Here is a 25311-nt window from a genome sequence, read left to right on the forward strand (position 1 = left end):
CTAATGCTTACCAATATTCAGGTCAACTTTTTCCTGAACACATAACTAGGCTACATTTCCTGCCTCCCTTGCAGTTAGTTGAGGTCACATGACTGAGCTCTCGCCAATGGAACATGAGTAGAAGTGGGTAATCCTTCCTCTCTTTTATATCTGCTAACTGGAGAAAACTCTGAAGATCTAGTGGAAGGCAGAATCCCAAGACAGACGGAGCTTGGGCTTTTGAATGGCTGAATGAAATAGGGCCCCCACACCACATGCATCCCGTGCTTTTGACTATGATTTCAGAAATAAGCTTATACTGAGGCCTCTGAGGTTTAGGAGCTGTTTGTTCAGCAGTTCACCTGCACATACCAATAAAGGTTGATTTTACGTGACTCCGCCTTTCCTTAAATCATCATTTTTTGGTGATTCTCAGAGCCAATACTGGATTGGGTAATCTCACACATTTCTCACACTCAAATTTTAAAGATAAAATGAATGTACAGTATAGTGGATTTTTTTTTTTCTTTCTTTTTCCTTTCTGTTCCCCATCATGCCTCCCTATTGGGGAGAAATCCCCAATTGGATGACTTTGGTGGGACCACAGGAGTGTAAGGGACAGCTACTCCTTTATTCCATCCCCTGTAAATTAGTGCCTGGGCACTTGATCTAGACTCTCCCAAATGAATGTTGATATCTGGGACTTTAAGCCTTAAGTAAATGAGGTAAAGAAGCAAAGACAGCTGAGGAATCAATCTCTGAAACCCCAACACCGAATTCAGTTCACCTTGGTTGCTCCTACCCTTTTCCAAGCCTGGTTCCATAGTTTAAGTAGGTTCTGGAGGTACTTAACACCCAACCAAAAAATTCCTTTTCTGCTTAAACTAGCCAGAGCCGGTTTCTATTGCCTGTACCATGTGTTCATGTATGTATGTATACATGTTCCATCACTAACAGCAAATGTTCGTTGCCAAGGCAATTTTTGCAAAATATCAATTTGTGATCTTCTCCTGTTTCAAAAGATTCAATCCTTCTTTATTCCTTTCAGGACAGAAATCCAAATTTTAACATGGTGTCCAAAAACGATGTTTACTTTTCTTATTTTACCTCTCACATTTTCACTCTTGTACCTTATGTTGTACTTTCTTTTCTTGGCTTCTTGGCAAGTTCCCAGGTATCCTTCATGTTACAGCTCAAGGATTATCTTCTCCATGAAATACAGTTTGAAGATTTTTCCTCTAGCCCTGTGTATACTTGTATGATAAAACTTGATTGCACTTGTTTGCAAGTTTTTCCTTCTTACCAGATTATGAGTTTCTTGAGGACAGTGGTTGTCTAATCATCTATATATCACAACACCTAGGGTACTTCTTGGCACATGATAGATGATCAATAGGTGTTTATTGACTGAATAAATGACCGTTATGTATGAATGATGAACGAATGATGTCTGTAAAGCTCTTTATGGTCAGCAGAAGAATCTCTCAGAAGATTCTGAGGCGTCTCAGGGTGGATTCCAACCACCAACCTTTCCATAGTAGCCGAATGCTTAATTATTTATGCCACCCAGGGACTCAGAAGAATCATTCTAGAGCAACTACAATAAAGACTGTGCATTCTTCCAGGCCTGAGCTACCCAAAGGTGGTTCAGAAAACAGAGACACTGGTTACCTTTAAATAATCTTTAATGTTTAAAAATTTAACTAGTGCACACAAAACATGTTTTACCAGTAGAAGAATGAAAATGTATATATGGAGTTTAACAAAATTTACATTACAAAACAAGACCATGTTAAGAAAAGCTCAAAAGTAGAATATTTAAGTAAAAACCAAATAAACAACATGCCAAGGGATATGATTTAAAAAATTTAATAAATGTAGTTGCCTAAATCCGGACTTGAGACATTGAGATTTATTTTGCCACTTAAAAAAAAAAGCAGAATGCCCCTCATCTTAAATGCGTTTTTAAAAATGCTTGCACGTTGTTTTCCTGCTAGCAACTGCAGTATAATCAAGTATATAAAAGAATACCAGGTGGAGTCCAATCTAATAGTAAAAAGGTGTTACCACCTGGTCTTCCTGTTAAGTATACAGTCCACTTCAAGAAGCAACAAAAACATCACATCACATGTTACCTTTCTATTGTCAGACTCTCTATACCATCCATGCCCCAAAGTGAGTGCAGCTGAAAACTACTTCAGCTTAAGAGAAAACGAAAAGATAAGTCTTCAGCACCTTTTGGTTTCTAAACATAGAAAAATATGGGCAGAACAGAAATAGAGGAAGAGAAAAAAATGGATAAGACCAATGATGGGCTCTTCAGTAAAATTCCACTTACACACAATCGCTCAACTGGATAGATGTATCTACTGGGTGTTGTAAGAAAAAATAATTGACATTCAGAATTTTCTCAAATTTTGGCAGAGCCTTCCAAAGTATAAAGATTGGAGATTTATTCACACAATCATTTCCTAGAACTTTATAACTGAGCAACACCATGATGGTGGAGGCTGTGGTGAGAAAAAGGGGGTTAAGAAGAAAAAGGAGCTCTCTTTTTCACTTCCTCCCTAGCCATACCCAAATTATTAAGGTTCAATGAGTCTTTGGAAAACAAAACGATCAAAAACGTATTTTAGGCAAAGAAAGCATTTTCCAGATGGGTACTCCCAAACTGTAGTGCTTCCCTTAACACTTCAAAACACGTACTTAATTCCAGGACAAGGAGGTTTCCCTGAAATCCCCTGCGCAACTGGTGCCCAGCTTTGCAAAGTTCAATTTGAGGCTCAAGAACGGCGAATGACAATGGCGCTAAGAAGAGCATCTTGGTCATAACAAGGCAAGGACTTAGTCAACCCAACCAGTAACACGGAAGGCATTTATCTGCCAGTTCGGCTAGACGGTGAAGAAATTCAAGGTTCAACTGTTTCTTTTTCAGATGTGAACGTCACTGAGAAGAGGGTCTCCTCGTGGCATCTCGTTTTATTAACTTTCCTGCTTCTTCTTACAACTCCAGCCAGACCTGCCTTACCGGAAAATAGTAAAATCTTATATAAACCTTAGCAATGGCCTGAGAAGTGCAAAGACGTTCACCAAAATATTTGTGCAAAAAATTGTTTCTCTGAGAGAGCAGGTTAAACTGCAAGAAGAAACAAACCTCTAGGAAAAAAAAATTTAGGAGTTTGTTTCCATTTTCACTAAACAAACAAGGGAGGTCTTACCTGAAATTTGCATATAGCTTTCAAATGTATTTTATATATTTAAATTCTAAAGAAATACTGAGAGTTGGCATTATAAAATGTGATTTGGTACGTTTGTGGGCTCTGAGGACTTACTATGTAAGTTTCTATTACATATTAATAAAATATTATTGTACACTTTCAAATACAATTATGCCAACTTCACATCATTTACCCAGAACGTCAATATGCGTGGTTATTCTCCCAACCTTCGACCCCTTAAGAAGCACCAAAATTAAAAATCATTAGATTTGGTAGTGCCAAGTCAGGGAATACTACTTCTTAAGGGTTGACGGAATAAGCCAAATATAAGTGCTTAAGAAAACATTTTACAAATATTATATAAGTAATATAATTAATAACAAATTGCTTCCTGTTCATTAAAAATGTCTCTTTTGAACTTGAAAATGACACACAAATAGTTTCTATCTAATGTGCACACTGCTGTGATGCCCCCCTTGCGGCACCACACAGATTCAGGCTAACACTGCGCCACGGACAGTACTGAGAACGTGCCACATCTGTAATGCCCTCGATGGGAAGGGACCGGGTCCCCAAGTGCCAGGGTGCCAGTCTCTTAGCCAATGTCAGTTCCTCTTTAGTTAGTAGAAGAGGCTTCTGCCTTGCCCACGGCTTCCTCACTGAAGAGCAGCTTTCGAAGTATATTTGCATAGAATGGTCCATACACTTGTTTGTTGAGATTCACAATGTTTGCATACTGAGAGCCCAGCACTTCCAGCTCCTGCTGAATGACAGCAAGGCCTCCGGGAATGGGAGGCATGCATTTTGGAGAGCTTGGGAGACAAAGTAGGCTTTTCATGTACAGCTGGATTCGTTTATCTGAAGGAGAAAAAAAAAAAAAAAACTTTATTTGGTCCCTTTATTAAGTGCATACTTATTAAAAATGAGAATAAGTAATTGTGGTAGGTCGATTGCAATAAAGTTCCCAATTCTTCACTCCTCCCTGTATTCATGCCCTTTACAAGGTGGCTTTGCCACTCCTTCCATCAAGAGATGGAGCCTGTTTCCCTGGTCTTTTATGATTTGCTTTGGCCAATAGAGAAAGCGAGGGAAGTGCTGGTGTGCCAGTTCCATGTCTGGCCTCAAGAGGCACTGTTTCATCTGCTCTCCCCACCTGCCACCATCACATGGACAAGCGTGGGCCTGCTAGAGGATGAGCCACCTTGAGGAGGGGAGCCCAGCTGTTCCATGCAAAGGCCATCCTAGACCATCTTACAGCCAACCAACTCCCGCACATGAGAGGCCCCAGCTAAGATCAGCAGAGCTGCTTACCTAAGCTGACCACAAATGCCTGAGTGAGTCCAAACCAAAAAACCAAACCCACTGTTGTTGAGTCGATTCCGACTCACAGCGACCCTAGAGGACAGAGTAGAACTGCCCATAGAGTTTCCAAGGAACGCCTGGTGGATTCGAACCTCTGATCTTTTTGGTCAGCAGCCATAGCACTTAACCACTACGCCACCAGGGTTTCCTGAGTGAGTCCAGAGAGACCAAAAGAACCATCCACTTAATCCCACAGACTTGTGAGCAATAATGGCTCTTTATTTCTTAAGCTATCCCTTTATTGTGGCGAAAATATACACGGCAAAACAATCACCAGGACAACTTCCACATTTATAATTTAATGACACTGATTACACTTTTCATGTTGTGCCACCATTACCGCTATCCTTTTCCAAAACATTCCACCACCATTAACATAAACTCAGCACCTCCCCGAACAAAAACTGCCTCTCCACTTTCTTCCCTTCCCTGGTAACCATTAATAATCTCTGGTTTCTATGTATTTGCTGGGTTCCTGGTGGTGTAGCGGTTAAGAGCCTGGCTGCTAACCAAAAGGCTGGCAGTTTGAATCCACCAGCCACTCCTTGGAAACCCTACGGGGCAGTTCTACTCTGTCCTATAGGGTCGCTAGGAGTTAGAATTGACTCTATGGCAATAGGTTTTTTTTTTTTTTTTTTAATATATTTGCTTATTTCATATAAATGAGATCATACAGTTTTTATCCTTTTTTGACTGACTTATTTTGCCCAGCACAATGTTTTCAAGGTTCATCCATGCTGTGGCACGCACCAAAACATGATTTCTCTACAGCTGCATAATATTCTATTGCATGTATATACCACACTTTGTTTATGCATTCATCTGTTGTTGGACATTTCACTGTTTCTGCCTTTTGGCCACTGTGAAAAGTGCTGCAATGAACATACAGGCTTCTGTTTGTGTTCCTGCCCTCATTTCTTCTGGGTATATGCCTAGGATTGGGATTGTCGGGTCAGATGGTAGTTCTATGTTCAACTTTTTGAGGACCCGCCAAACTTTTTCCCCAGTGGCTACACCGTTTTAAGCAATTTTTAAAAAGTTATCAGTAATAGATAACTGATAAGGAAATGTACAGCACTTTGGGGGTGGGGTGGAGTCATTTACAAAAAGTCAATATGTAATGTTCACAACTATAGTTACGCACAATAAAGCTGAGTTTTCAAGAGACACTGGCAGTTTGGCCCACACAGTGCTTTTAAAAAAGAGAAGCCATCTAAAATCAGAGGATTTCAAATAAAAATCCAAATTTCCGGTTCCTCTTGAAAAATCTAAAGATCTGGCAATCTTAGGGGCCCAAATTACCACATGGCAAGGGTGACCACATGCCAAGCTTCCCCAGGACAGCCCTGGTTTATGCCTGTTGTCCTGGCATAATTCAAGAGACCACTCTCAAAATTGCTCTGGTTTGGACACTAAATTTATTTCATTGGTCACCCCACACACTGCCAACAATCAGGAGGAGGCACTGAGCAAGGGCCGCCCCAACCAGCACTCCCATTTGCCACTTCCCTCACCCTGTTGTTTCACTGCTTTGAAGGCTCTGACTTCTAGACTGCTGCACAAAAGCATGTACGTGCGTAAGTAATGAGGCTGCCAGAGTACTGGACAAACTATACTGGACAAACCAGACCTACGGGCCTAAAAACCCTGGCTGGCTTTGGAAATAGAAACCTCACAAATAAGAAAACTTACTAAGGAGACATGTTCCATCTGAATACAGACAACTATGACATTAATGAAACTCTTATCTCAAATCACTTCTCCCCCAAATCACATGTTCTAACCAGACCTGCCCCGGAACTCAAAGTTACCAGAGACATTTGTCCCATGCCCATGGCTTAGACAGACCTGTTTCTTCCTACTAGAATGCCCTTCCATCTCACCTCATATTTGCCCAAAGTCCAGAGATTATAGATGAATTACCTAGAGCTCTTCACTGATGACAGCCAAAGTAACTTCAACGCCAGGCCTAAAGTTACCTCCTCTTTGGCTTTCTGTAACATCTGTGTCATATTATCACACCATACTATTGTTACTTGAAAATGTGTCTGTCTCCCTTCCTAGACAGAAGACTCTCTGAAGGTGAGGGCTAGTCCTTGTTTTTATTCCTGGTCTGGCATGTAGTAGGCATGTCATATATGATTACTGAATTTTAAAGAAAAAAAATCCAAGATAGAAACCAAACTAAAAACAATGGGAGGCAGGGAGGAAATGGGGATTGGAGAAGACCGTTGAAGACAACCTGAGCCTTATCTGTTATATTTCAACAAGGAGAAATGATTCAGGTATTACTTGGACAACTGAAAATTAATTTTTAAAAAAGTAGCTATAGGCATGCAACTAACTACACTATAGGTAATCTAGAACTAATTTTTACCTCCTTTTGGTATACATTTGAAAAAACTGGTTTGAAAGAAAATTCCCTTTCTAATCATCTTTTTAAAAGGCTAAAAATGAAATGGAATTATAATGCCTTTGGAAACCCTGGTGGCGTAGTGGTTACGAGCTACGGCTGCTAACCAAAGGTTGGCAGTTCGAATCCACCAGGTACTGCTTGGAAACCGTGAGGCAGTTCTACTCTGTCCTATAGGGTCACTATGAGTCAGAATTGACTCGATGGCAATGGGTTTTGGTAAATTAATAGCACATCATCTAAGAACAAAAGAAGGCAGATTATGGGCACCCTGAACAGAGGAGGGAAGCCACAGCTAACTCTTCTTATGTCTTTACAGCTCATGGCCCAGGGATCTCGAAGTGCTTAACGTATTCTAATGCCCTGCAGGCAGACGCTTGAGTTAACTGTGTACTTGTCTCTGAATTGTACAATTATTATTTTAGGTTACATATATTTTAACCACAATAAAATTTTTTAAAAAATAGTAATAAAGAGTTAACTGTGTACTAAAGTTCCCTTTAGACTGGTTGCCCAACTCTCATGGACCCAGGACTATGTTCATCACAGATATGGTTCAAACCCTTTCCTGCAAGATTTTTTGAAGAATGAAACCCTTTCATATGTGTTATGATGCTAAAAGGGGTTCTGTCTCCTCTGTGGACGAGTCAGCTTTCAGGCCACGACTAAAGTGACAGAAGCACTTGTCCAGTTAGGAACAGCCAGATGGAGTCCCTGCCAAAGGCATGTCTGGGCTTCCAGAGTCAAAGGAGAGACACTAAAGTGAGTCACTTGAGGTTGCTAAGGCAACAGTACTTGAATGAGGTTAAAAACCGCTTTCCATCTGCAAAGGACGGAAAAGTTGGGCTGGGGAGAGCTGGGTGCACAAAAGCTGCATTTTAAGAGGCCACCTTGGGGTGAGGTATCTCCTGGCCCCCAGCTTCCCTCGCCCTTCTGACATTGCAACTACTCCCCTTATCTAAAGCAAGGGCACAGAGTACATGCTGACGCTCTGGCTGCCCTGTCAACAAGCAGCAGGGCCCCAGCTCTGACTCCAGTGCCAAGCAGAGCAGTTAAGAATAAGAGCTCTGGAGTCAGACAGGCTAGGTAGGAATCCCAAGTCTGCTGCCAGCTAGCTATGTGATTTTGGGCAAGAGTTACTTAAACTTTCTAACTTTTAGATGCCTCTCCTGTAAAATGGGATTCATCTATAGCATAAATACTTATTCAAGGTCATCTCTGGGCCCAGCATGGTAGATGGATATAGCAGCGGACGCACATGCACCCATCCTCATGAAGCCTGCACACATGTGAGGACACAGCGGTATGTGGCAGAGACTACTAGAGAGTCTACCCCTCTTCCTCTTAGCAGCATGATCTCCCAGGTATTAACTGGGCATGTGGCTGTTCTGTTGGAGACTACCTGCTGTGAGGACAGGTGTGTGTCCACATATAAAGTTTATACAGGTAAGGGCTCCGTCACTGGTGGCTGTGGCTATGGTGTGTTTGTTACTGTCATCACCTGTCACCTCTCAGCAGCAGCCACTCCTGCAGCCCACAGTGCTGTAAGCTGGCACTGCTCTCTTCTGGGGGTGGGATTGAGGTCTTGAGCTACTCAAGTAGCCTGGGCAGCCTAGATCCCTCAGCGTTCCAAGTCCCCAGGGGTAAAGATGAGAGAAAACATTTGAGAGCCCCAAGTAAATTATAAAATAATAAAATGTACATATATATATTTTTGCATTTTCAGGGTAGTCAATGTTGTACTTCGAAAACTTGTAGATTAGTCTTGGGATATTAGTATACAGGCAGCCCCTGACTTACAATGTATTCAAGTTATGACGAATCACACTTATGACTTTTTTTTTTAATATCTTATCATAAGTAATCTGTATTCCATACAACATCGCAGCACGTAATTTGCTGATGTTATCATTCTCAGATGTAATGTTTCCAACCCCCACAGACAAATAAAGATTGATTTATAAAGATGCTGATAAGGCAATAATAATGAAAACTGAAAAAAAAAAAAAAAAATGAGGTATTCAACTTAACTTCAGAACCAACTTACGAAAGAGTCATTGGAAGACGGCCCTGTCATAAGTCGAGGACTACCTGCATTCTAATTCTACACTCTTCCTCTCTCTGGTCTATTCCTCACCCTCTGTAGTAGACACTTACTCTTTGCCACAAATTATCCTCTTCCCCTTCTTATGGTCTCAGTACCTGGATTTTGTTTGGGGAAAACCATCTCTTCTCTACTCTCAGACCAGGTGTTTACAGGTAAAGCTGACTCTGCCCTGGCTCAGGAATTAAACACATGTCTCAGGCTTAAGTTCCTTACCCACTGGCCACCTTGACTGATTCAAGAATGGAGCATATTCTAAAGCTAGACTCAGGGACCCACCCAACCCAAACCAAACCCACTGCTGTCAAGTCAATTCTGACTCATAGCGACCCCACAGGATTTCCGAGACTGTAAATCTCTAAGGAAGCAGACTGCCACGTCCTTCTCCCACAGAGTGGCCGGTGGTTTCAAACTGCCTGCCTTTCAGTTAGCAGTCTATTGCTTTAACCACTGCGCCACCAGCGGTCCTTAGACCCAGCGAGGTACATACAGGCTCCCTTGTGTTTGCTTATTAATCTTTAGTAAACAATTTCACATGGGAGGTGAAGCCCATGTGCAATTGCTCACTACAGATCAGTAAGTAAACACAAGCCCATGCATACTTTGCTGGTTAATCCACCCCTGGCTAGGCCAGTTGGAGCAAATGGGACTCAATTCTGGGGTGGTTGTTGGAGCTAACAGGGAAGCAGACTCCTTGTTTCTCGCTTGACTAAAGCATGAGAGGATGCAAGCTGGAGCTGAAGCCATCTTAGTAGCATGGGGTAAGTCTTTCTTGAAGGAAGCCACCCCATAGGAAGGCTGTGCTGAAAGATGGAGGGGAGGAAACTCATGCTGGCAACACAGTCTGGTCTCAGATTAAGCTGCACCAGCCACCAGCCAGAACCACGGTCTCTTCAGTTATGTGAGGCAATACATTCTCTTTTTGCTTAAGGTAGTTTAGAAGTTTAGTTTCTTTGCAACAGAAAAAGTCCTGAAACATTCTCCATTTTCTCAACTCATCAACAAAATTTAACACTCACTTCCCTAGCAAATAGTAAAAATCAGCCCACCCACTAGGTCTCCTGGTTCCACAGCCGTCTTATTCTTTGTCTCTTTAAGCATGACCAAGAAAGGGGCCTCAGCTCCTTTAGGCGTGTTCACAGCATAACAATATCTACTTTCTGTGAATATACTGGCAACTGGCTTGCACTGTTTCATTGATCTACTGTTGATCTAGGATTTTAACATTATTGGCAGCATTATGTGATCTTCTTCATAAAATCTGTTAGCTGGATACTAAGATAGAAAGCCCTGAAACATCCCTCGACTCTACCACAAATACACAAAGAAGCAGAGTCCCAGGCCTTTGAAATTTTTAATACTCTCTTCTAATTTTCAGTATTTATCCTCCAAAGGAAGCAGGTAATATGCTTAAGACTAAAATTAGACTGACATTTAACATCAGCCAAAACAAGCAAGTTAATGCAAATTGGAATTGAAGCAGAAACCAATAAAAACGTAAGGACTCACCAATCAAGGACCAGATAGGATTGGCTTCCTCTTCGATACTTGAAAATTGACCTACAAGATTAGCTTGAACATCAGCATTTAAAGTGGATAAACCTCTCTCCTCCAGGGTCTTGTTAACCTCGACACAGGTCTGAACACCAATAGAATTCAGAACCTCCTTCAAGTTAAATGTTCTACAAACATAAAACAAAATCCAGTCAGGGACAGTTATTGTTCTTCAGGGTTTTGTTTGTTTGTATTAATATACCAACTTATGTCGAATGTCTACCAATTTTCTCTTATACAGACAATAATTATCTCTACTAGAATGAACTTAGAAAAATATAACTCCTCCCAAACACTGTCCCTCATATGTGGAAGATTTTTAAATGCTCAAATACTCAATTGTGTAAACCAAATTAAACCCATTGCCTTCGAGTTGATTCCGACTAATAGCGACACTATAGGGCAGAGTAGAACTGCTCCATAGAGTTTAAAAGGAGAGCCTGGTAGATTAGAACTGCTGACCTTTTGGTTAGCAGCCAAATTCTTGACCACCATGGCACCAGGGTTTCCTCAATTGTGTAAGTAGTGTTTAAATAGAAAAACACAGGCTTGAAAAATGAGTTTGCAACCCTAGTTATCTGTTTACTTTTTAAAATAAATCCCTTGGCCTGAGTGTATGTACACAGATTTTTTTTTTTTTTTAATGTGCTTGAAAACTGAGGCAGAATCAATTCATTTCTTCATGCTTGAGCAGTAAATCTATAATACTAATCAAAAACAAGAAAGGAAGATGTTCAGGAGTCAATAGCATCCAGACAAATTACTAGAGTTCTTCATTAATCACGATCAAAGACAAGAAGTCATTCCCATTATTACTTTCAAGTAACTGATGAATAATCTCAAATATTCAGAGTCCAGAAAATAGTAAAAAGCAATTAAAAAACCAAACACATTACCATCAAGTTGATTCCGGCTCATAGCAATCCTGTAGGACAGAGTAGAGCTGCCCCACAGGGTTTCCAGGAGGCGCTGGTTGATTAAAACTGCCAACCTTTTGGTTAGCAGCCGAGCTCTTAACCACTGTACCATCAGAGCTCCAAAATGTAATTAGTGGTTGGTTATTTAATAAGTAGGAAAAAGGGGTAATTACAAAAGGTATTTGTTGGGTCCACACTATTGGGGAATGATTGAGTGAAAATTGTTATTTAGTATCCAGAAAGGGTCTTTAAGATAACTCTACATAAAATGGGAATTAAAGGATGAGAGGAGGGCTCAATGATAGGAGTCCGTGCAATGAAGTGAGTGGGAACTTGAGCTGTAGCATCACATCACACAGACCTGGGTTCAAATCCTGGCTCTACCACTTAGTATTAGTTATATGACTATATAAGCTCTTAGCAGGTTGTTAGGTGCTCAGAAAATCTTAAGGAGAAGAAAAGAGAAAAAAAACTTTATCACTATCATCATTAGCAGCAATAATAAAACCCTGGTGTTCTGCTTTCACTGGAATTTTTTATAAATCCACGCTGGACCTACAATCCAAGGGTATATTATTGGTGGCAAAATTTTTACCTCCTGACTTTTTATTCAGCACAGGTATCACCTTAGCTTGCCCCCGCTTTTAATTGCTGATTCGGGTGAAATACTGGGAAACCAATTTAGCAAAAACAAAACCTTCACTGGATTTGTATAGCATCTCTGAAGGACAGAAATGTCACCACTTCTAAAGACTTCACGGTAGACAGGCTCTGTGAAGTCAGTGAAGAAAGCATTTCATTGCAGAAAAATGATGGAGTCGGAGCAATTTAATCTGGACAGCTTTCTTGGATAGGGCATTCTAAACACTGAGCTAGGCGGATTTTTTGGTTTAGTTTGGTTTGGTTTTGAAGCACTGTCAAAGGAGAGCCCTTGCTCACATCCATCGTAAGTGGAAATGCTACACTCGCCCTGGCACTTGTCATGGAAAAGAACTCTCCCTTCCTACGAAAGGACATCTAAGCCTTCAGAGATATTAAAAGAAATTCTAGAAAAAGAAGGTATAAGATAAGCTAAAGTACAGTCCTGAATATCACACCCAGAAGTCCAGGGTTATTCACATTCTCTGCAACACACGCAGGGCCTTAACAAAAGGGGGAGCAGACACAACCATTTGGAACTCACTCTTTGTTCATGCCTTCAAGGAGAACAGCTGAAACCCTTTTCAATCTGTTCGCAAGCTCAGGTAGACCTTCTGTAATAGCACCCACCATGTTGTTGGTAATTAAGGACAAGCAGGCAATAATTTTCAGTTGATTCAGCTTTTCTGTCAGTTCCTGAAGACGTGCTCCATCTGTCATGAGTGTCTGGCATTTTATTTAAAATGTGAAATTAGAAAAGAAAGCTCAATACCATGAAAATGTAAGATAAAATGTTAAAGCCCAAACTCCCATTTTTATCTGATTTCAGTGAAGTCATTAAAACACATTCAACGCAGACAAACCTGCTGACTCCTGGTTAGAATTTAAGAACTAAAATATTGGAAAACTTGGAAGAAAAATAAAATTACTTACCTCTGGTAATTCTTTTTTCTGGTAATTCCACTGTAACAGTTTCAAGTAGCTGTTATTTAGCACCAATGTGGGGCTCAGGCTTGGCTTGGAGCTACCTTCGGCCCCAGGAGTTAAAGTGGCTTCAGAAAGAGAAAGTAATTCTTCATTTACAGATTCTTTTATCCACTCCGTAGTTTGATCAAGAGCACCTGAAAGGGAAAAGTCCACGTATTTGTCCTGACCGATCTTTACGTTTGTTCACTCTACATGACAGATGCTATGGTAGGTGCTGGGCAGACATGAACTAAAAGACACAGCCATGCCCTTCAAGGAGTTTATACTCTGGATGGGGAGACAAACTAACAATTATAACAGAATATACTGAATTCAAGAAGGCACAGTGCGGGTGGAGGGAGCAGAGTCGGTCTGGGAAAGAGTCTAAGAGGAAGGGCTCTTTCAGTGGCGGCTGAAGGTGAAATGGAGCTGGGGAAAGGGCTGGCATTCCAGGACAGGAGACTAGCCCCTACAAAGACCTGGGAAAGGAAGAGATGCTACAAGCAGATCTGTCTTGCTTGTCTGTAAAGAACTAGGGGAAAGAGGGTCATAGCAGATGGCACTGGGTGGGTAGACAGGTGCTATTTCACAAAAGGCTTTGTGTTTTGGGCAGAGAAGGTATTTAGACTACAGGCATTGATTATTGAACATTTTTTAGTCCTGGACCTCTCTGAGTGTGTGATTTGAACTATGCCTTTCCCAAGATGTACGTGCACGCTCCCATGCAAATGCCCACAAACAAACTTCATTCTATCTCGCCAGATTCATGGATCCCAGGTTACGAACACCAGCTATGGGAATGGGGAACCTTTGAATAACTGTTTTTTCCAGCATGGAAGTGAGATGATCAGATAAATAAATGTTCGAAAAAAAATCACTCTGAAAGGAAGGCTGGAGTAGTGGGAAGAGAGTTACCACAGTAGTCCAGACAAGACAGTCAATGAACGAAGGTAATGGAAGTGGCAGAGGGGAGAGGGACTGAAGTTAGAAATACTTAGGCAAAGCATCCACAGGTCTCGGTGACCACCTGGATGCAGGGAAGAAGAAAGGATTCTAGGATGACTCCCAGGTTTCTAACCTGGACAGTTAAATGAATGGCTGTGCCATCTACCAAGTTATAGAACACAGGCTAAAGGGGTCTTGAAATAAATACCCCCCTCTGCCAACTTCCTAAAGCCACTACCAATCTAAATTGTCAAATCCAACAAATACATCTAAGTCATTCTATTTTTTGAACATCTCTGTAATACCTGACTCTCTGAGTTTGTCCCTCTTGAAATCCTTCTTTTGGTTTCTGTGACTCTACTTTCTCCTAGTTTCCGCTGGTTATCCTTACATCTTATACCTGGGTTCCTCTCCCTCTGCCTGGTCCTTAAATGTTAATGTTGGCCAGGGCTCTGCCCAGTCTGCCTTGGTTTGTTACTCTTCAAATTCACTGGACAATCTTACTCACTGCCATGGGGTGCATTTCATTCACACACTCAGAAGGCTCCCAGATCTATGTCTTCTAGCCCCCATGTCTCTCCTGAGCTTTTGATTTCCTCATTTGTAAAATGGGCAAGTGGGAGAAGAGTTACTGAATGCAGAATTGGAAGAAACACACAATAGCACACAGCAACTCATTGCTTCTGTCATATAGATACAAAGAACCTCACGACCACAGACAGTAATGAAATAATCAGGAAGTGATATGTCATAGTTTTTTTTTTTTTCCTTAAGGGCTAAAATTTTTATAACTTTTTGTTTTTTGAAATACTTAAGATTCACAACCCAAACCCATTGCTGTTGAGTTGAGCCCGACTCATAGCAACCCTGTAGAAGAGAGTAGAACTGCCCCATAAGGTTTCCAAGGCTGTAAATCTTTATGGAAGCAGACTGCCCCGTCTCTTTCCCATGCAGTGGCTGGTGGGTTGGAACAGCCAACCTTTTGGTGAGCAACTGCGTGCTTTAACCGCTGTGCCACCAGGGCTCCTTTAAGCTTCACAAGAAGTTGTAAAAACAGCACGGAGTTCCCATGTACCCTTCACCCAGCTTCCCCCAATAATACCTTACATAAACATAGTACATTGTCAAAACCAGGAAACTGACATTGGTGTAACACCATTAACTCAGGTACAGGCTTTACTCAGATTTCATTAGTTTTTATATACATTCTTTTTTTTTGGTGTAATTCAGGTAATCTTCATCATAATCAGGATATGGAACTATTTCATCAGTATAGAAAACAAAAGAAAAACACCTTCCTTTTGTTAACCCTTAATAGTCATACCCTCACCCAAACCCTAGCCCCTGGTAACTAATGATCACCATAATTTTGTCACTTCCCCATTCCCTCCCACCCTTTGGGACAGCCAAAAATGTCTCTAACCATCACCAAATGTCCCCCAGGTGGCACAATCACCCCCATTTGAGAACCACTGACTAAGACAATATTTATTTACTTTTGTTCACAGGTATTTCCTCCACCCTTGAATAACATGTCTCTTACATCACAAACCAAATGAAATCTGACATACTAAAGTTCATGCCAGAGGATTAAAGTTTGGAGGCAAGATTTCTTCACTAGGGTTGTCTGCCTTAGGCCAAAAAAGTAAAATTTTACTTCAGACTAAGTTCTATGATTTCCAACTAGAAACAAATTTCTTTATATATCGCATTTCTTATAAAATTATGTATTTGGCAGAATTTATAAGGTGGCAATTGCCAAGAAATGTAGACTGCAGATTTTTAAAAAAAAGAGCCAGAGAGAGAAAAAAGGCCTAGTAACACTGAAATTCTTCCCCAGCCCCAGCACTTGAATGCGGTGATTTGTGAGTAGCTGTCTGCCACTACAGCGACACCACCCCGGGAATTTCACCACTCTGGTTTTCCTTGGTTGGCAAACGTTCTTAGTTCGCAAGCTCTGTTTATAAAGATGTAGAAGACGTGCAGTCTTTTATTTAAAAGACATCCAACAGAGAGAGAGAAGAAATCATCATGGATATAATTACAATGTGGCAGTAATAAGCATTTATACTGCAAGCTTAATCATTTACAGCTGACACATTTAAGCGCCCATTTGGTTATCTCAAACAAAAGTAACTGTGTGGCACAGTGGTTCTCAAGCCTGGCTGATTTTAGAATCACCTGGGGAGCTTTAAAAAGAAAAAAATAAATGATCCCGGGCACTGCTCCTGGAGGTTCTATTTAATCAGTTGGAGGCGGGGCTCCGGCATCTGTGTTTAAACACCCCAGGTGATTTCAATACGTGGTCAGAATTGAGTACTGCTGGTAAAGTAGAAGGGGCCCTGGTGGCACAGTGGTTAAGAGCTACAGCTGCTAACCAACAGGTCAGCAGTTCCAATCTCCTTGGAAACCCTATGGGACAGTTCTACTCGCTATGAGTTGGAATTGACTTGACAGCAACGAATTTGGTTTGGTTTTGGTAAAGTAGAAAGAGCAAGAGTATAGAGCTTTTCTTTAAAGGGATCTTCAGAGATTTCACTCCCACAAGCTAGCACACTGACTGCTCTAGGGGGCTCCAAAGGCAAGGTCAACCCTAAGAGGCTCTTGTCACCTAGGTTTTTCATGTAGCTAGTCAATAAGATGAAATCCTGGTGGGGTAGTAGTTAAGAGCTTTGGCTGCTAACCAAAAGGTCAGCAGTTCAAATCCACCAGGAGCTCCTTGGGAACCGTGTAGGGCAGTTCTATTCTGTCCTATAGGGTCGCTATGAGTCGGAATCGACTCGATGGCAACAGGTAGTTAACAAGAGCCTGTTCATTTGCTTATTTATTCAACTATAACAACAATAACTAATAATCCCTATCAAGTGCTAGGGATTCACAGTTGAATAAACAAGGTCCCTGAACTCAAGAAGCTCCTAGTATGGTAGGGGAAGGAAACAAAAGAACAAGCCATGGCATTATAGAATAAGAGATGCATTTACCTAAGAATTTCCCAGGAGCAGTGGAGGCCAAGAGTGCTGCCCCCCACTTCCCTTCCCACCAATGCATACTCCTGATTTCCTACTAGTGAGGCTCTGGTGGCGTAGTGGTTAAGTGCTGTGGCTGCTAACCAAGAGGTTGGCAGTTTGAATCCACCAGGCGCTCCTTGGAAACTCTATGGGATAGTTCTGCTCTGTCCTATAGAGTCGCTATGAGTTGGAATTGACACGATGGCAGTGGGGTGGGTCACCCAATGCCCCCGAAACTACCTCTGGCTCTCTAAATCCAAATCCTGCCAGTCTTAGTGGCCCAGGCCAAATCCCTCTTCCTCTGGGAAGCACTTCTTGATTTTAGGGACCCATCTTGATCCTTCCCTTCTCAGAACACCTTTGAACTTCTGATCTGGAGGTGATTCCTTCCAAACTGCTGACCCAAAATTCTGCTTTTCTCTCTCTCTCTTTTTTTTTTTTTTTTAATTGTCCTTAAACATTTCATGTACCTTCATCTTATTTTTATCTCACTTGTGAGACTGCTGGGAGCCCAAACTATGACCTTTATTCTTTATTTCTCTTTCTCCTGACTTGGTTTTTAGCTCATAGCACAACTTGATAGGTGTGTGAATGTGTGGCTTTGTTCTTGCTAATTATTTTGCCTTGGAAATTAACCAAATACTTTTCCAATGTCACGTAGAAGTTGCTCAAAAGTCTTTGCTTTCTATACCTGGCAGGAGAAATCTGGCAGGGGACACAGGGTAGAAGTTATGAGAAAGGGCATCCTTGCATTTCTCCCAATTTTAGGGGGAGAATATTCAATGTTTGACCATTGTATATGATGTCAGCTGTAGGCTTCTCAAAGATGTCCTTTATGGAATTAAGGAAGTTTCCTTCTATTTCTAGTTTGATGAGAACTTTTCTCAAGTAAAATTTGACCAAATGGTTCTTTTCCATCCACTGAAGTGATCAACTGAAATGACCATATGGTTTTTCTCCATTATTGTTAATGTGCTAAATTACATTGATTGATTTCTTTCAAATACTAAACCAATCTTGCAATCCGAGGATAAACTCCGCTTGGTCATGGTGTATTATCTTATTGTTTTGCTAATACTTTGTTAAAACTTTTTGTATCTACATTCCTGAAAGATAACATCCTGTAATTTTCTTGTCTCTTAATACCTTTGCTGGTTTTAATATCAAGGCAAAGTTGGCCTCATAAAATGAGTTGGGAAGTGTTCCTCCTCTACTTTCTGCAACAGTTTGTGAAAAACACCCTGATTTTTAAATTTGATTTGCATGCATTGTGTACATTTTTACGGATGACAATGGGAAGGAGAGAGAGCTACATGTATACAGGACCAAATCAATGCCTGTCTGAAAGTGACTATTTGAGTCAGTCCCCAAGCCCATTGTTTTCCTTCTAGTATGATAAATTACACTGAAGATGCTTAATCCTCTGCCGCTCAGTCACAGCAGAGATTTCTACTCTGTATCCCCTACCAGGAGGCAGTTACAGAGAAGAGAGACTTCTTGAACACCTACTATGTGACAGGTACCACTGGAAAAACATTTAGTTAATTTCCAAAGCAGAATGGCAGTTCAGCTGTATAAGAAAAATAACTGCAACTCAAAATTTCAAAGGGTTTTTTTCCAGAAGGGAGGGATCAGGATGGGTTCATATAATTAGAAAATGCTTTCCAGAGGAATAGGAATTTTAGCTGGGCCACTAAGGACTGCCAAGGTTTGGGTTTAGAGAACTAAAGCAAGTATTAAGGGGTTGGGCCAAGCCTCACGGGAGTAATGGTTGTACTGTAGGTCCTAGCCAGTGCAATAAGGCAAGAAGAAGAAATAAAAACATACAGATCAGAAAGAGAGAAAACTGTCTTTACTTACAGCCAATACAGTCATAGATAGAGAATCCTAAGGAATTCTTCAAAAAGCTACTACAATTAAGTGAATTTAGCAATGTTGCAGGATATAAGGCCAATAGTCAAAAATTAATTATATATCTATATACCTGTTGCCGTTGAGTTGATTCCAACTTACAGTGGCCCTATAGGACAGAATAGAACTGTCCCATTGGGTTTCCAAGGAGCGGTTAGTGGATTTGAACTGCCAACCTTTTGGTTAGTAGCTGTAGCTCTTAACCACTGCACCACCATATACTAGAATATAAATATTTTACAAAGTACCATCCTGTAAAAAATAAACCCATTGCCGTCGAGTCGATTTTAACTCACAGTGACCCTATCAGACAGAGTAGAATTGCCCTGTAGGGTTTCCAAAGAGTGCCTGGTGGATTTGAACTGCTGACTTTTTGGTTTGGTTTTGACATAATCCCAAAGAAAATCCCAGCAAGCTTTTTTATAGAAACGTATAAGCTAATTTTAAAATCTAAATAAAAATTCAAAGGACCTAAAATAGGCAAAACAATTTTGAGAAAGAAGAACAAAGTTAGAGGACTAATTTTAAGATTTAGTTAGCTTCAGAACCAAGAGAGTGTGGTACTAGCTAAGGGTAGACAGACATACAGATCACACAGTAAAAGGAATGAAATACTGATATATGCATGCTACAATATGCATAAACCTTGAAAACCAGACAGAAAAAGGCCACATATTGTATGATTCCACTTATTTGGGATATTTAGAAGAGGCAAATCCGTAGATGCAGAAATGGGTTAGTAGTTAGCAAGGGATGGGGGAAAACGGGAATAGGGAATGACTGCTAATAGGTATTGGTTTCTTTTTGGGGTGATGAAAATATTCTTGAATTAGATGTTGGTGACAGTTGCACAACCACTGACTTGTACAAGTTATCATGAATTTTATGGTACGTGAATTATATCTTAATAAAGAAAAACTTAAAAAAAATGAGTACAGAAATAGACCCAAAACAATCAGTAAATTAATTTTCACCAAGGTCGCAAATTCAACAGAGACAACATACGCTTTTCCAACAAATCATTCTGGACGTACATATGGAAAAATAGGAATCTCGACCCCTATCTCACACCATATGTAAAAATTACCTTGAAGTGGATCATAGACTAAACGTAATAACTAAAATTATAAAACTTCTAGAAGAAAACAGAAAAAAAATCTTTATGACTTTGGGGTGTGCAAAGATTTTGTAGGCAGGTCACAAAAGTACAGACTACAAAAGAAAAAATTTTCAATATTCTGGAAAATGAATACTAAAAGCACCCCAATACAGACCCAAACCAGTAACCAGTTATGTGGAGCTGACTCTGACTCACAGCCATGTGTGCCAGAGCACAAGTGTGTTCCATAGAGTTTTCAATGGCTGATTTTTTAGAAGTAGATGGAAAGGCCTTTCTTCCTAAGAGCCTCTGGGTGAACTCAAACCTCCAGTCTCTCAGTTAGCAGCTAAGTACTTAACCATCTGCACCATCCAGGGGCTTTTAATATAGACCAAAAAAAAAAAAAAAAAAAACCCCATTGCTTTTGAGTCAATTCCAATGCATAGCAACCCTACAGGGTAGAACTACCCCAGAGTTTCCAAGGAGTGCCTGGTGGACTCAAACAGCCAGCCTTCTGGTTAGCAGACGTAGCTCTTAGCCACTACACCCCCAGGGTTTCCAATACAGACCAAGTGCCTCGATTTTCAGTTAGAAGAATGTAGCTCCCTCATCTCTGATATTTGTTTTTGCCTAGTAACACCTCATCCCAATTCTTTGGTACTGATTTTGAGAAACTATTTCTCCCTCATTCCATGTTTTCTTTTGTGAATATCAACTAAGAAACCCTACCACCCCTCATGAACTTTGGATATGTTATCAGGAGGGACTAATCCCTGAAGAGTTTCATCATGTTGGTAAAGGAGAGGGTCAGCAAAAAAGAGGAAGACCCTCAACGAGACAGACTGACATGGCGGCTGTAACAATGGGCTCAAGCATAACAATGACTGTGAGGATGGCACAGTCCATCCTCATTCTGTTTCATTCTGTTGTACATAGGGTCGCTACGTACATTGGAGCCAACTAGACGGCACCTAACAATGACACAAACTACCCTGAACAGGGGTTGGCCTTGCTGAGTCATATGACCATAGGACTCTTTTCTAGGACTCTCCATGGTGACCAGGGCATCCAATGATGGCACATGTTTAAAGTACAAATTAACAATCCTGACAATGGAGCCTATGAGCTCTCCCTTGGTTTTTTCCATTTAGATTCCTGACATTCTCCTGGTTTCTGGCCTTGCTAAGAATCAAATGTATTAGGTTTTCCTTCCACTCTGTGAACTACCTCCAACCTTCCAATCACTTCCTGTTATGCTAACTCAGCCAGAGTTAGTTTCTGTCTCCTGCCATATAACCCAGCTGACCTGGACTTGGATTTGGGAGATCTGGCTTCCAGTTCTAGTTCCACAACTTATTAGCTATGTGACTCTGACTCTGGGCAGTTCACTGCTCAGCATTCGCTTGCTCTCCTTTAAAATGTTGCTTAAATATTTCCTAAATGCCTTAGGTGTGAGGCATAATCGTAATGCAGTTGGGTTTATTTTTGAAAAAGATATTTAAGTCCTATAGGACTGCTGAAAGAATCACATGAAATGAAGTTCATGAGAATATTTTCTCAGAGAATTAGATATTATCATCTAAATAAACAAACCCTTTCTGACTGGATATCTGAAGAATTACTTATGGTCTGGTCCCCAGGGGTAATCTGTTACTCTTGCCATAGGCAATTTAGTTGTTAGATCTAACGTGGTTACCTGATTGATGCTTAGCACATATACCCAATCATTGTCTAAGGCTTTCTGGGTGTATTTTAAATAAGTCATTTATAAAAAATCTCTCCTTAGGCGAAAGAAAATCTTTCCCTGGAGCCAAATCAGAAACCACAAGTACTTCTCTATATTAATCTCCTAATAATTATTTTATAAAAATCATATGCACACAAAAATCCAACAATACTTCTGTTCTTCTGTGTGAGTCTGTAAGGCTCTTATTTTGACATGAGTGCACAGTGGCTGACTTTTGGCAGGGTGACTCAAGGATATAATTAACAGCTAGCATACACTCCACTTCTTGGACTCTTGATTTCTCTGGGAACATATTTAGAGCTGGGCAATCATGACACATATGCACAGCTGGATTTATTTTATTCTTAAATCTCTGGAAATATCCAAGTCAATGTGATAGGTCACTAAGCCTTGGTTGGAAGGAGAAATAAATAATTTGAGATAAACAAAATTGTAAATCCAAACCCGTATTAAGGATTTGTTCAAGATTCCATGGTATCTTGATTCAAGACATGGACACATGTACACATGTGTGTATACACACACTTAGACATACACAGAGGAATGCGAATGAAACCAATCACTAAGTCTCAGTAAGTGTTGTTCAGAGCATAGTTACTAAAATTCAGGTTCTAGACTTTTCAGATTCATTTTCTATATAGGGTTCTACTTCCCTTAGTCCTTTGCCCTTTGGAGCTAAAACATATAGCCCTTAAACTCATAGAATTTTTGTTGTAAGAGGATCCTTAAAAGTCATCTAGTCATATCTGCCACCTGATGCCACAGTTCCTTCTGCAATATCCATAAATACATGGATGGCTCCAAAATTTATATCTCTAGTTGCTATCATTCCCCTCAACTCAGTTTTTTTGCTCTAACTGCCTACTGGACATCTCCACGTTGATGTCAAACAAGGATCTCAAAGTTCATATAACCTAAGCTGAACACTTGATTCCATGCCATCCCCTAAACTGTGGTCCCCTACTCTCTCCTATCTCACTAAAAGGCACTACTTTTCATTCCCCAAGTTGCTCAGGCCTAAAATACTAGTCATCATCAACTCTTCTCTTTCTCCTCTCATCCAACCTGCTAGCAAACCTTGTTACCTGTCTTCAAAATAAATCCAGAATCTGACCACTTCTCACTACTTCTACCACTATTACCTGGACCAAGTCACCATCATTTCTTCCCTGAGCAACCACAGTATCACCTAATTGGTCTCCTTGCTTCTCTCTTTGTCCCATACAATCTATTCTCTACCCAGGATCCAGATTATTCCTTAAAAACAAAAATCAGATCTTGTTTCCCTCTTCAGAACTCTCCAATGACTCCCCATCACATTCAGAATGAAATCTAAATTCCTCTCATTTACTAACCAGGCTCTTCTGCCCTGCCTTTGCCCACCTCTTGGTCTCATCTCCTACCACTCACTCCTTGCTTACTCTACTCCAGTCACGCAGCTGCCTTGTGTTCTTCAAACATCTCAAGCAAGTTTCTGCTTCAGGGCCTTTGTACTTAGCACAATCTCTGGCTGGAATGTTCTTCCCCCAGAACTTTGCAAGCCCCTTCCCTCATTTCTTTGAAAACTCTGCTTAAATGTTACTTATTCGAGAGTTCACAGTCCTCCATCAAAGAAAGCACAGCTCCTCACCCCTGCCCTATCACTGTCTGTCCCTTTATCCTATTGTTCCTCACAGCACTTAATATATGTTTATTTGTCATGCCTACTAGAATGTCAGCTCCATGGAAACCACAATTTTATTCTGTTTTGTTGACTGCAGCATCCACAGTCCCTGAACAGTATCTGGCACACAGCAGATGCTCAATAAATGTTTTTTGAATGAATGAAAATATAAATAGTACTTATTACAGTTCCTGGCGCATAGTAAGCAGCTATAAGGTTTGCGATGTCAATTTTAGAAGGTAAAAAAAATTAATAGAAAGGTCAAAATTATTTAGTGACATTACTTAAGATGTCAAAAATAAAAACTTTATATTTTAACCAATTTTAATATAAATGCAGTTATTTTGTACTTACTTGGAGTTTCTTCTAAAATTTCCTGGAATTTGGTTCTCTCATAATCCACTAGCTGGCGTTGAAGGTGTGGTCTAAGACTTCTAATTGTAAAATTGACCATGTCCATTCTCATGAGGTCCAAGACATGGAATATTTGTCTAAAAATTTTAGAATTAAAATAGTTAAAGAGGTGATTAAGCTGAAATTCATTAACTGTTGTATACATTATACCCAGGAAAAGACAAAGATCCTTTAAAACAGTTTTGAAATTCCAATCGCCATTTGGCAAGATTACTTTTCACAGAAAATCATACCCATGCATTCCCAATGTATTCATCCACAGATCTCAAGAGTGTTTACTTTAGCAGCTATAAAACAGCCATCTGATCCATTACATTCAGTCATAAACTGATAGAAAGACATTAAGAAGCATAAACAATGTGTCTTAACATGGAAACAAGAATAATTCAAGAAAAATTTTTCATTTGAAAGCCCCTGATATTTTCCTGAACACAGAATATATGCTTTCCATTACAAGGGAATAAAAAATGGAAAGAATGGGCCAGTGAGGTGCAGACAAAAAAAAAATTTTCATTTTAGAGTTGGGCAGCCCTGTGCTCAAATCCAGGTTTGCAACTGACCAGCTCTAGGGCCATGCACAAGTTACTCAATCTTGCTGAACCTCACTATTCCTCATCTGTGAAAGGAGAGAACAACATAAACTTTGGAAGGATGTTGTGAAGAGTCAATGAACATAAAATGCAGGGACAGTGGCACCCAGTAGGTGCCCAGTAAATGAATAAGAAGAACACCACAGGTTTTATATCATATATAGGTAATAAGATAACTTGAAGCAAGGATCCTGCATTTGCTGAATCACAATCTGCCAGAGTACAATTCTAAGGGTACAGTAAAGCCCATTTTATAGACAGGGGAAGTGTGAATTGGAAAGGTTATTGACTTACCCAAGGTCACAAAGTAACTTATTCACTACATACAGACCAGTTTCCTTCTCCCACTTTTCCAAAACTATTACATAAAACTCAATTCTCAATTGGCCATATTCATACAAAAAGGGGAACAATCCTCCCAATGGCAAAAAGTGCTGCACCCTTCTCCTTCGTCTGGAATCACAAGGATGCTATTGTCTACATGACCAGATTACATTCTTGTGATTTTAACATACACCTCACTTCTTCAGAGAAGCTGCACCACAGATGACTAGCTGACCAGCAAAGACTTGTGGCTGGTAAAGGTGTTTCCAGACAGCAACTACATTTCCCAGCCTCCTTCCACCTAGGTGAGACCATATGACCAGTTTCAGTCAATGGAATATGTCTTTTCTGGGCTGAAGTGATGAAATATCCAGGTATGTGCTCCCCATGGTCTCTTTCCCATTCACCAGCTGAATGGAGAGGACACCAAAGACCAGAGCAAGGGAAGAGCCAAACAC

General features: G+C 40.5%; 1 protein-coding gene across 6 annotated transcripts in view; it reads right to left on the reverse strand.

Moving 5' to 3' along the window:
- Positions 1–494: 494 nt before the first annotated feature.
- TCP11L2 (t-complex 11 like 2) overlaps positions 495–25311 on the reverse strand; it is a 44326-nt gene continuing 19509 nt past the window's right edge. For 3 of the 6 annotated variants that reach the window (XM_010599915.3, XM_023539123.2, XM_064283662.1), the window contains exons 6-10: positions 23880–24016; positions 13120–13307; positions 12731–12912; positions 10586–10758; positions 496–4055 (exon numbers count right to left, since the gene is read on the reverse strand). In XM_010599915.3, coding sequence (XP_010598217.1) covers positions 3814–4055; positions 10586–10758; positions 12731–12912; positions 13120–13307; positions 23880–24016 — 922 coding nt within the window. In that variant the 3' untranslated portion in view covers positions 496–3813. Of the gene's footprint in view, positions 4056–10585; positions 10759–12730; positions 12913–13119; positions 13308–23879; positions 24017–25311 lie in introns of all 6 variants that reach the window. The other 3 variants (XM_023539130.2, XM_064283663.1, XM_003405644.4) reach the window with 2 other exon arrangements.

Source organism: Loxodonta africana, chromosome 4, assembly GCF_030014295.1.
Source record: "Loxodonta africana isolate mLoxAfr1 chromosome 4, mLoxAfr1.hap2, whole genome shotgun sequence".
Lineage (NCBI taxonomy): Eukaryota > Metazoa > Chordata > Mammalia > Proboscidea > Elephantidae > Loxodonta > Loxodonta africana.